At 42.3% G+C, this 12,870-nt stretch overlaps 1 protein-coding gene across 3 annotated transcripts in view; it reads left to right on the top strand.

The window, feature by feature from the left end:
* Positions 1-12,870, top strand: part of C1H1orf21 (chromosome 1 C1orf21 homolog) — a 152,638-nt gene that overhangs the window by 23,370 nt on the left and 116,398 nt on the right. For all 3 annotated transcript variants that reach the window (XM_089910059.1, XM_089910058.1, XM_089910053.1), the window contains exon 2: positions 67-285. In XM_089910059.1, the coding sequence (XP_089766185.1) occupies positions 192-285 (94 nt within the window). In that variant the 5' untranslated portion in view covers positions 67-191. The remainder of the gene's footprint in view (positions 1-66; positions 286-12,870) is intronic.

Below are 12,870 nucleotides of genomic sequence, written 5' to 3'. Positions count from 1 at the left end.
ATCACCACGGAGATTGAGACACTGGCTTCGTGTCCCACATTCTGATCTAGCGCTCTCTTCTTGCAGGTGCGCACATTTTGACCGACTGAGCAAGAAGGTGGATTTTCCTTGTGTCGAAAGAGAAGAAAATGTCCCCGTGTCTGTAGAGATGCTTTGCAGTTCAGCCCGGCTGAAGCTGACCGAATGAGACTATGGGCTGTGCCTCTGCGAAGCATGTTGCCACTGTTCAAAATGAAGAGGAAGCCCAGAAAGGGAAGAACTACCAGAATGGAGACGTGTTTGGTGGTAAGTGCAGTTGAATTTCATCCTCGGCCCCTCCATCCAGGCCTTTCATGTGAACAATTGCAGTGTTCCTGTGTTCTGTTTGCTGGGGGGCGGGGCGGGATGCAGGGGTGATGGGGGGGGTGTGGGTAGAGGGCTGATGAGAGATGATAAAAATCAAGGCAGATCTTTTACATTGGACAGTTTTCATCATAATTTATACCTAGAAGACTTTGAGGAGGATCATGGAGGTTTTATGCAGAGCTCACATTTAAATCAAGCTTTGAAGAACTAGTAGGACATAAACAGGTGCATGGGACAGTGGCCACAGGGTGTCCTGGTCCAGAACTGTAGGACTGAGCACATGGAGGTCCAAAAGCGGGCAAGGATTTATAATGGAGGGAATGACGTGTGTTTTGGAGTTTATTATAAGTTTACAAGGAATTACTCTTTCCGTGAATTAGAAATTCTCGTTTTCAAAAACACAATTACAGTGAACTTAGAAATCATCTTTTAACCATCCTGTGATGATTCATAGTGACTTGAGACTATCTAGTGCAGAGGTCACAGACTGCCAACCCATGGCCACATCTGGTTTACAAATATATTTTCTTTGGCCCCCAGAGAATTTTAAAATAAAAAAGCAAGGCGGCCTTTAAAAATCAGGATGTTTCACACAAAACCCCAAATTTCTTGAGAAGGTCTGACAACACTGATTTTCCATTTCCTTAGGCAACAGTTGGTGGAACGGGGTAGCAGTTGCTGGTTCAGTCAGAGTATGGCCTCCAGTAAATGGCTGAGCCCTCCCCGTGAATGCACATCAGGCCCAGTTCACTCACTGACGTTCCATGCCTGGCCACTTACAGCCTTTTGAGTTCGCCTAATCTTGAGTTTGTCCTTTGGAAGATCAATGATTACCCTGATGCAGGGTGGCTATGGGTTTGTACAAAATTCCAGTTAGTCCAGGCAGATGAAGCAGTTTTTGCTGAATTACTTTAACAATAATACCCAAGACTTGACATTTTCATGGTACTTTTATTCATAAAAGCACCTCTACATCTCTTATTCAATAAAGAACCTCATTGCAATGATGTTTACATGTCAACAACTCAAGTTGCACTATTCCGTCTCTGTCAAGGAATTCTACTGCGTTTCAATCTCTAACTTTTGATCCATTGCATTGGTTGTTTCAGTCCCCTGGGGAAGAATTGGGAACAATGTGGAAGGGGTAATGCTCTGTTACAAGTGGACTCATGTATATGGACGGAGGAAGATTTCATTTTGTTTTAAGGAGATGTATTTGTTGCCTGGAACAAATTTGCTTCTGGTGGTCACTACCAATAGAAACAAGAACTGTGGAGAAGAGGGACATATGAGCATCTTAATAAAGTAGAATCCAGCTCTTTGAAACCACACCTTCTGGGAAAACAGCTAATGGGAACTAGAGTCATTACTGTTACTCTCAAACACTTAACTTTTAAGAGGAAATAATCTAATATCAGGGATTTGTTTAAATTAACTTCTATGTGAGGTTCTGTGTCATTGTCATTTTTGTAATTAGAGCTACCACTTATGGAGCCTTCACCATATGTCAGACACCAAGAAGCATTTACATTCATTTTCATGTTGAATTTTCACAACAATCCCGTGAAATCTGTGCCATCTTAATTTTACAGATTTGGAAGCTGGAGCACAGTGTGACTAGCTGATCCAAAGTTACTCAGCTACTAAGTGGTAGAATCAGATGTCTCAGACTCCAAAGTCCACATTTCTTTCTCAATGTCATTTCCTGCTGCCTCCCATCCGTCACTCATTCTTTAATGCGAAAAAGTATTCACTGGCCGGTACACGGTGTGTCAGACCCTTTGCTAAATGCCATGGAGGATACAGAGATAAACCTTGCTTTCTAGGAGTTCGTAAGAGGATGATGAAGTGTTATGAGGCAGAATAAGCCAAATACCAGAAAAGGAAAAGACATACACATCATGATAAGAATCAGAGGGTTGAGAGACTGCCTTAAAAGGTGGGATCAGAGCAGATTTCTTATAGAGGTGACAGCTGACCCTGGCCCTAAAGGACTGGAGAATCTAAACCTGTCGGATGAAGGGTGTGGGAAGGAACTAGATGAGGAAAGCCTAGACGTGATGTGACCCATATTCAAGAATTACAAGTAATCCAGTTCGAATGTAATATAAAATATAAGTGAGAGGGAATTGGGTACAAAACTAAGTTAGAGTTAAATTATGGAGAATGTGGAATACCAAATTACAATCTGTAGAAAGGTAACCTTAGATTTGTGAGAACAAAAATTTAGTGATATTCAGTATATTGTATTAATATTTTGCTTGTCAGTGAGACCATCTAACCATTCATTTGCTAATATGGTTACAACTTTTATAGCTAAGAAGACGTTCTGTTGTTCTAAAGTACCATGTGTAGTTTGCAAACGTTAGCATCTAATAAAGGAGTCTTGTATTAGTCAACTATTGCTGGGTAATAGACAGCCTCAAGATCTTAGTGGCATTCAGCAATAATCATGTCTTTCTTGATCACGAGTTGCTTGGTCAGCTGGAGTGGCTCTGCTCCATGTCTCTCTCAGCTTCCTCGTGGGACCAGTGAGCCAAGGGGGGTATGCTCTTCTTTTGCAAAAGGGTAAAATTACAAGTGATACCCATGATGCCTCTTAAGCTTAGGCTTAGACCTGGCACACTGTCACTTGCACCCACATTTTACTAGCCAAATCAAGTCACATGAACAGGCTCGAAGACAAGGGGCAGAGAAGTCCATCTGACCACAGCACATTCATGGCAAGGGTATGGATGTAGAGAAGGGCCAAGAATTGGGACTAATAATTCAGTCTACCCCATGCCTGCCCAGTCATTGCTGTCTGTGTGGCTCCATGCCATAAAGTGCACTCAAGGCCTCTGCCAGCTTCTCTTCATCCTCCTGGTACTCACACTGAAGTTTCATTCACTCCAGCATTCATCATCTTGTTACTCTTTCTTACATCAGCATTTGCAGGTTTGTGGCATTGTGTTAGATAAAGCAGGAATACAGGGAGGGAGAGAGCTTCATGTACCAGTCCAGGGAGAGTTTTCCTAGCCCTACAGGGTTCTGGGAGTAGAATCGTCAGAATCCATTGTGAACGTCAGTACCAGTATCCTAGATGTTACTGAATGCTAGAGTTTGAATATGACAAGAGAAGGTCCTATCTGTTTCTCCACTTGAATTAGTTTGCAAGCAGTAGTCTACAAAATCCCAGTAGAACCACAGATGGTCACAGATGAATGGTAGATCTGGCTCACTTTTAGCCATTTGATATCTTTTGTCCCCCATTGTTTCAGTGATCTATTATCACATAGCAAAGGACTCCAAACTTAGCAGCACTGATTTATTATTTTTCCCAATTCTGTGGGGTGGCTAGGGTTCATCTGCTGTTTTTTTTTTTTTTTTTTTTTTGCCTGGGCTCAGCCATGCAGCTGCATTCAGCTGGGAGCTCAGCTGGGCTCGACTGACCACGATGGCTTCAGACCTCTCTCCCTCTGGGTAGTCAAATTTTCATGTGGCAGCTAGCTTCCAAGAGAGGAAGTAGAAGCTTCCAGGCCTCTTAAGACCTGGGTTTGAAAGTACAAGAATGTTATTTGTGCCGTGTTCTGTTGAGCAAAGCAAGTCACAAGACCAACCCAGAGTCAAGGGAGCACAAAGGCTCTCCATCTGTTGAGTCTGTGCCTATAGGGAGGCGAAGAACTGCTGGGAGCCGTCTTTGGAGATGGGTTACCACACCCATTGATAGAGGCAATGAGAACTCATGACTGGATTGTATTCCAACCTGGACAGTTACATTCTGCTTTCTAAATCACGCCTCTATTTTCCACCGAATAAAATGGCCTCATTCACTTTTCAAAAGCTTAATGCTTGAAAGACGTTATTACCACATGTTGAAGAGCTGACCAAGTCTGTGAAAGGTGGCACATTTGGGGATAGCTCTGAAGTATATGTCTCTGAGTGTGTGTACACACACACATTCGATCCTTTTCCTAAAAGTGTTAATTTAATTTCATAGCTTCTAAGGACATGCTGGGAAGCGTTGATAAGCAGCGTGTTTTTACAAATAGTAATTTCCATTTATATGAAGCATTTTGGTCTCTGTGATATTTTGGTTATTTAGGAGATGATGCCAAAAGCTCAGCTTCCCTCTACACCGGTGCTGAATTGAACCTCAGAGACATACTTTTGGGTGAAGTAGAAAAGGATAGCTTTATTACTTTGCCAGGCAAAGGGGGACACAGCGGGCTCCTGCCTCGAAAAACTATGTGTCCCCACTTGGAGAGGATAGTGAGAAGTTTTATTGTAATGGTTCAAAGAGGGCATGATGAGCTTGTGGACATTCTTCTGATGGGCTGGTGGTGAGGTAAGTAGGAGTCAGCATTATCAACCTTCAGGTTCCAACTGGTCTGGGGTCTACATGCTTGTGGGTAGTGTACCATCATTAACTTCTCCCACCTGGAGGGGGTTTCAGTATTTGCAAAACAGCTCAAAGATGTTGTTTGTATCCCTTGATGGGGAGCCAGGACCTTGCCCCAAGGCTGCACTGTTGTTTCTCTTGACTGTTTCTCCCTGGTCTCACATCCCCTCCCTTCCCTAATTAACAACTGTTTGAATCTGCCCACTGGGACTCAGGGAAGGTCATGGAGTCTGAAGGAAGGCTCCTTCCTGTAATCAAAGAAATGGGGGAAACAGAAAGGCTTTGTGCCCAGGAGCCCCACAGGGCCCTGCTCGGTATCAGAGACCCACCACTCAAAATGTGTGGAACAGAATTGCTATAGAATATTCCACCATTGAGGATTAACTGACAAATGGGCATCTTGACTCCTAGATTTCATAGACTTCAGGAGATCATTGACAAGGAACTTTATCACGGACGTTGACCTATAGACTTTCTTTCTACTTTAAGTATAGGAGCATAAAAAGTTTCAGATCTAAAGTTGTGTCTCATTTTTGTGGCCCTTTCAGAAGTAAAAGCTGGGCCAGAAAGCTCCATCTCCAGATTGGAATTTTCCTTCCCTCAGTGGTTAGGGCAGATGTGAAAAGTGATCAGCATATCTGCTGAGGTCATTCAGAGGACAACTGAGCAGATTGCCAAGACCAGCTTGCATAAAGTAAGTGACCAACAGGCTCAAGTTATCAGGAACTAGTAAGGCAAGTTCTAAGAAAAGCCGGGTGCTTATTGGATTTCTTTCAACCATCATTCACTTAGACTATTAAAGTAGGTGCACAAAACAGATTCAGGCCTTATTAGGGAAATTTTCATATCCAACCTGAGATCATTATCTCTTCTGCTGCCCATCCCCAAGGGGGGAAACTCTTCAGTTATATTGACTTTCCTATTTGCGTCAAGGTCGCCATCATTCTTCCAGTAACGTAGACTTTAATCTTGCAGAGGCTTTAAACTTGAGGCCTTTGTCTCTCCCAGTTCCCAGACCTGTGAATCTCACTCTCTCCTAGCATCACTTTTCCTACCACCAGCATAGTTCAGGTTGTTATAAGTCCATAACCCAGAATAACGCAGTGTCCTCTGAACTGATGCTCCATTAGCCCTCTTTGTTGTTTGTTTGCTTCTTTGCTTTTGTTTTTAACTCTCAATTTTTTTGCACCCTTGCAGATGGTAGCAAGTTTTTCTGAAGTACTCCTTTGTCGATGTTAATTCTCCTGCACTCAGTTCTTAGACAGTAAAATCCTAAATCCTTAGTTAACATTCAAGACCTCTGACGATGGCTCTTACCCTCTTACCCACCTTGGCAGCCTTGTTTCATACTCTGTCCCTCATGTTTCCCTGTTCTTCAGCCAGAGGGACAGCTCACCCTGTGACCACTTTGTACGCCTGTGTCCTCCAGGTCAAATACACCATGACCTCTGCTTGGCATGGGCCCTTTCTCCCGCGTTCATCTCTTTAAATCCTGCTCTTTTTCCAAACTTGCATAAAGCTTTCCTAATAACTTCAGAAAGAATCTCTTTCCTGCCATCCCAGAGTACATTTTTACATACTTATGTATTTGGTTTATTTGCTTATATGTTTAATCTCATTATTTGTGTGTGTGTGTGTCCTCTGTCTTATGAGCTGCAAAAAGCCCCTGGAGGAAGGGACTGTTTGACCTTGAGAGGACGCAGGCTTCCAGGAGCCGGGGCCTGACCATGCCAGCTCCCCTATGATGAGGTGGCCTTGACTGACTAAGGACCAAGACGGTCCTCTTGTTTGTATGTGTCCCCTTAAGTGGAAGTGCTTAGATTATTAGAGTAAATTCTTCTGGAATGGTGGTGTATAAAAGAGCAGCAGTAAAGCTGTCTTTCACTTGGGCTCTGTATTGCTGTGTGGCTTCAGTTCTGATCTGGTCCTTGGCTACATAAATTGAGAACATGTAGCAGGGTGTGTGTGTGTGTGTGTGTGTGTGTGTGTGAGAGAGAGAGAGAGAGAGAGAGAGAGAGAGAGAGAGAGATGGTGTTATTCCAATCTGTTACCCATCTAAAATACTACAGGGAAAGAAAATACTATAGGGACCAACTTTACAGGTTATGGTGAAGATTAAATGAGAAAATAGATTTATACAGAAATTCAAAGCAGTTAGAAGCAAAGTAATAATTCACTGTTTCTTCCTGTAATAATTTCTGGTTGTGTAAAGTGAAGATTAATTAAGATGAATTAATCTGTGTTTGTGTTTGTGAGATAGTAGCAGAGAGCATAATGTTTAACTCTGCCATCCGGTACAGTAGCCACTGGCCACTTGTGACTATTAAGCATGTGAAATAAGGCTAATCCTAATTGAGATGTGCTGTAAGTATGAATTACACACGCGATTTTGAGGACTTACTATGGTAAAAAAGTATAAAATAGCTCACTAATTTTCTATTGATTGCATGTTGAAAGGATAATATTTTGGATATATTGAGTTAAATAAAATCTATTATCAAAATTAATTTCCCTGGTTTCTTTTTACTTATTTCATGTCGCTGCTGGAAATGTTTCAAGTACTTACATAACTCACATTATATTTCTATTGGATACTGCTAGTTTAAGTCACTAGAAGGTAGTGTTGGTGTTGACAGTTTCCTTCCCTTTCAAGTTTCAGTTTTGGAGTTTACTTCTTATTGAATTGAAGAGGAAAGGGGTTCGGCTGAGGCAGCAGCCCTCATTTTGCGCTTTGACTCTCCAGGTGGGAGGTGCATGCAGAGCACAAGACCACGAGCGAGACAGAGATTGGGAGCCAGCCTGGCAGATGAGGTAGAGCAAACTCTAACTTGCTCATCTCTCAATGCTAATTAGTGGTACTCTCTAGCTGCCTCCCCTGTAGCTTTCCTGCTGGCCTCCAGAAGCTTCTTTTGACTTCTGAAGTTATTTCCCAAAGGTCAGAGTGGACATCTTCCCCTTCCCCCGCTCCTTTTTTTTTTTTTTCAGTGAGTTGGTAAAGAACCTTAAAAGAGAAGTGTTTGATGGGTGTGTGATAGAGCTGGGTCACAGTCATAAAAGCTGAAAAATATTTAAGTCAAGATGAGTGAGCAACCTGGCCCTGGGTTTAGTCTTTGAAGATTCCACAGGGTCTTGAGCTGAGCATCAGAAAGGTCTTACAGGCTTTTAGTGCACATGGGGCTAATGAAATGATAGAAGTCAGCCCACCTTGGCCCTGAGTTTCCATCTCACACTTCCGAAAGGAAAGTGCTTAGGCCAGTGTCTGACTCAGAGAAGGTCTCACAGTATCTTAGTTTCGTTTTCTGCTTTTAGATCGTTCCTGGGCCATTCTGATAGGTGCTTATCACTTTGACAGGAAAGAGGAGACAGGCCCAAACCGTGAGCATGTAAGGCAGTGACTGTGAGTTCCCTCCTACCAGCTGGGTTTCTTCCAGCTTCCCCACTTCCTGTGTTGTCTTTGACAAGGAGTCTCATCAGTGCCTGAGTTTCCTTGTCTACAGTATAGAGATAATAATGGTATCCACCACTCAGAGCTGTGTGGAGGATCAAACCACGGAAAGCACTTAGAAAGATGTCAGGCGTAATTAGCAGTTGAGCATGAGTTGTAAATAGGAGTAGCCTGGCCCAGCCTCTTCACTTTGGCCCCTTGCCACCTCAAAACAGACCACACTTGAATGCCACGTGATGCAGAATTTAATCTAGCTGAGGTAGAGTCAGTCTGAATTTCTGTTTGGAAAAATTTTCTATGACAGAAAGTCTCAAAATGCACTATACTTTATATATTTAAAGAAAGAAAAATCCAAGTGCTATTTTTCCTTCCCTTGCCAACGGTACCGTGAGCGTGTTCTTTTAATATTATATACAGAGGTAAGCCGAAAAGTAGGCCCGTCTGTTGCTTATTGCTACAAGGCAGCCTGACTGCAAGATGAGGGACCCTCTGAGTTCTCAGATGCCATAGACGGGGACGTGCTGGCAGGGCCCTCGGTGGTGTCACTTCAGTTTTATGTCTTGAGGTTTTCCTTCAATTGCTCCCTTGCCCCTCTAGGTGCCTGGTCTTCTCTGTAGCTGCCTGGAACCCTTCCTCAGGCAGAAAATAGGACTGAATTTGGCCCTGGAGAAGGCAGCAGAGATGCTGCTGGGTGCCTCCCGGTGGCCTGGTACCATCCAGTGGAAGGCACAGAGGACTGGAGCTGTGGGCAAGGCTTGTTCTCTGCTGGGGGAAGTTCTAAAAAAGTGACTCAGCCACAAGAGAGAAGGTAGGAGGGTTTCTGTACCCATAGCACTTCTCCTCAGAGTTATTTTCTCCTGAATGACGTCAAAGAATTCAGAAATTCAAAACAATGTCCTCTTCCTGGAATCCTGGCTGATGTGGCAGAAAGGACCTGTTTTGCCATCAGCACCTGCCAGGTAGCACTTACCTAGCAGCACCTACCTGGTAGCAGCCACCTGCAGTGCACACCTGGCCATACCTGTCTGGTGCTTAGACCTCATTTAGGCCCCAGCTCTCTACAGAGAAGCGCAGTACCTACCTTCTGCACCTGGAGCCTTAAATATGGCTGTTTCCTTTGCCCCTGAATTGTTAGGTGGCATCAAAAGCACAGACTCACACTTTACAGTTTATAAGGCCTTTTCACGAGCAGTTATAATCCCCACTTGGTACAAAAGGAAACTGAAGAGCCCCGCCAGTTCACTTAACTAAAAAAGTGGGACTGTGCCTAGAATTAAGGATGCAGACTCTTGAAGAAGGGTGATTCCACTCTCAGGAATAAGATATCTGTCTTTGTCATTAAATCCGAACCCACTGCCAATGCAGGGGACACAGGTTCGTGCCCTGGTCCGGGAAGATCCCCCACGCCGCGGAGCAACTAAGCCCGTGCACCACAACTACTGAGCTTGAGCTCTAGAGCCCGCGAGCCACAACTACTGAAGCCCGCATGCCTAGACACCTAGAGAAAGCCCACGCAGAGCAACAAAGACACAACGCAGCCAAAAATAATAAATAAATAATTAAAAAATAATACTAACCCACTTTTGCTCAAGAGTCTTTATGAAACAATTGTTAACTGGCTGCCCGAGTTCAGCCTCAGCTTTTTTTTTTTTTTACATGAGGATGTTGCAAGACTAATGTGGTAGTTAGGGCTATTTTCAGTGAACCTGAAGTTCACTCGTGGTGAATGCACAGGCCTGGAATCTGACTAATGGGTTTCAAAGCCTGCCTCGGCTACTCAGTACCATGTAGTCTTGACAAATTACTAAGGCTCTCCTTGCCTCAGTTTCCCCATCTGTATAGTATGCAGAATACAGTACTAGTACTTACTGCCTTCAGAGGACTTCAATGTATCAATGAGTGGAAAGCCCTTAGATTAGGACCTGCCACATGATATGCACTGAGTGAAGCCCATTTATTTATTCATTCATTCATTCATTCATTTTTAGCATTTTATAAATTTATTTATTTATTTATATCTGGATGCATTGGGTCTTTGTTGCTGCATGCAGGCTTTCTCTAGTTGCGGTGAGCGGGGGCTACTCTTCGTTGCGGTGCACAGGCTTCTCATCGTGGTGGCTTCTCTTGTTGTGGAGCATGGGCTCTAGGCACGTGGGCTTCAGTAGTTGTGGCATGCAGGCTCAGTAGTTGCAGCTCATGGGCTCTAGAGCACAGGCTCAGTAGTCGTGGCGCACAGGCTTAGTTGCTCTGCGGTATGTGGGATCTTCCCAGGCCAGGGCTCGAACCTTAGTCCCCTGAATTGGCAGGCAGATTCTTTTTTTTTTTTTTAATGTATTTTTTTAAAAATTTATTTTATTTCTGGCTGCGTTGGGTCTTCGTTGCTGCAAGCGAGCTTTCTCTGGTTGCGACGAGCAGGGGCTACTCTTCCTTGCCGTGCTCGGGCTTCTCATTGCGGTGGCTTCTCTTGTTGCAGAGCATAGGCTTTAGGCACGCGGGCTTGAGTAGTGCTCAGTGGCATGTGGGATCTTCCCGGACCGGGGCACGAACCCATGTCCCCTGCATTGGCAGGCAGATTCTTAACCACTGTGCCACCAGGAAAATCCCAAGCCCATTTATCATCATCATCTGGCCCTAGTTTCCCTCGACTCTGCTGGGGAAAAAGCATAACCAGTCTGTTGCAGATGTGGCATTCTCCAAACTTTAAAAGTTTATTGATTGTCTACATAATACTTAGCTCTTTATTTTGTATTTTAGAATATTTGTGTCCCTGTGATTTGTTCTTTCTCTTTTTTGACCTAGACCAGCTTATGTTCTGTGTAAAATGTGAGTGTGTATGTGTCTTTAAATCAAAAGACTAAAGTATATGATTTAAGAGTGGTGAATATAATATTATGCCTTATCACTATAAAAGTGTGGTTTAGAAAATAGTACCAACATAGAAGTTAGCAAACATATTTTCATTTATCAAACATTAATTTGTGTGTGTGTTGTATTTTTGTATATGGTGTGATCAGCATTTTGCTAGTCTTGGGTTTATCATGTACAGTGAGGATGTTTATAGAAGGAAGGACATTTCTTTGTGAAGCACTGTGGAGAGGCCAAGAGGCAACAGACACAGATTGTAATTGGATAAATGCATTCATAGCTAACTGAAATAAAAAGATGCACCAATTAGATACTATTTCAACTTATGTTTTATTCTTTATTCATATTCAACTCTATTTTCTTTAAAATATGAATCATTTTATAGAATTTATATGAACTTATATTCATAAGTATAATATTAAAAATTGAATTTCTAACTCATCCCTTCATACTAGAATTTTCCAGATGAATCTAAAGGTTGAACTGTAAAATATGAAACCATAAAAGTACTATAAAAAATGGATGTTTTTATAATCTTAGGTTGCAAAATGTCTTCATAATGCCACAAAACCCAACGCCCTAAAAGAAATAGTTGACTACATAAAATTTTTAAATCTCTGCATGGCAACAAACACACCACCCGCCATGAACTGAGTTAAAAGACAAATGTCAAAGTGAGTGAGAGTAATATCTGTAACACAAATAGGGTTAAAATGACTAGTATAAAAAGACTAAAATCTATTAAAAAATTTCCTTAAAATCTATAAGGAAAGAACTAATAACTCCAATTGAAAAATGGATGAAATTTGTGACCAGGCAATTGAAAAAGAAAAAATTTAAAAGGCCAGTAAACATACAGAAAGATATTCAACTTCTTAGCAATCAAACAAACCACACCAAAACCCAAAGCAAAATAAAGCATTTGTCAGCACTCAAATTGGCAGGAACAGGCATCTGTCTCGTGCTGTAACTGGGAATGTCAAACCAGAACAATTTTTCTGGGGCACCAAATGGTAATATATAATATGTAAAATTTAAATGAGCGCAGCCTTTGCCCCAGCAGCCCCACTTCTAGGAATTTATCATAAGGAGATAATTGGACAAGCATGCAAACGGCTATGCTCAAGGGTCTTTCTCACTGATGAAACATATATGGAATGCAGCCATTAAGGATTAAAGTACTCTATTTATTGAGATGGAAAGAGGTCTATAACATGTCGGTAAAGGGTTTTACACAGCATATCTTGTTTGTAAATTTTATATGTTTAAAATATATGTAAAATTCTGTGCAAGTTCATAAAAGAAGTGTTTGGAAGACTGTTTACCAAAGCGTTAACAATGGCAAGCTCTCTATTGTGGAGGTTCAGGTGATGCTTAATGCCTTTTTTTGTATTTTCCTGTATGATTTAACTCTTTTGTGGCTAACATTTATCATTAATACAGCCATTTATTTTGATAAATATAATTTTATGTTCCCATCTTCTGAAGGCCTTCAGTTGTGCTTTCAGGGTAATGTGAACTCCATCCCACAGGAGAGAGCTCTAGCACTGGAAATAGCCCCAGGGCAACAGGGATTGAACTGATAGTCTTGTTTGTCCAGGTAAATAGAGTCTGATCAGTGGTGCTTGTTGGTTTCATTTAAAACCTAGCAGTTCGTTCAGTCCACGAACTGCTTAGTATCTCATGTGGCTTAGACAGGGTGCGAGGCACTGAGGCTATAAAGATGGATTAAATCTGGTCCCTTTCTTTTAGGAACTGATAATGATGCAACAGATGGGCATCTCAACAAAAAATGTCAGTGTCCTATGATGATAATGCAAAAGGGTCTCTTATC

Source organism: Delphinapterus leucas, chromosome 1, assembly GCF_059928025.1.
Source record: "Delphinapterus leucas isolate spDelLeu-1000000601 "Yukka" chromosome 1, BTC_Dleu_Yukka2, whole genome shotgun sequence".
Classification (NCBI taxonomy): domain Eukaryota; kingdom Metazoa; phylum Chordata; class Mammalia; order Artiodactyla; family Monodontidae; genus Delphinapterus; species Delphinapterus leucas.
The sequence above is the reverse complement of the archived record's forward strand: the minus strand, read 5'-3'. Positions and strand labels throughout refer to the sequence as shown.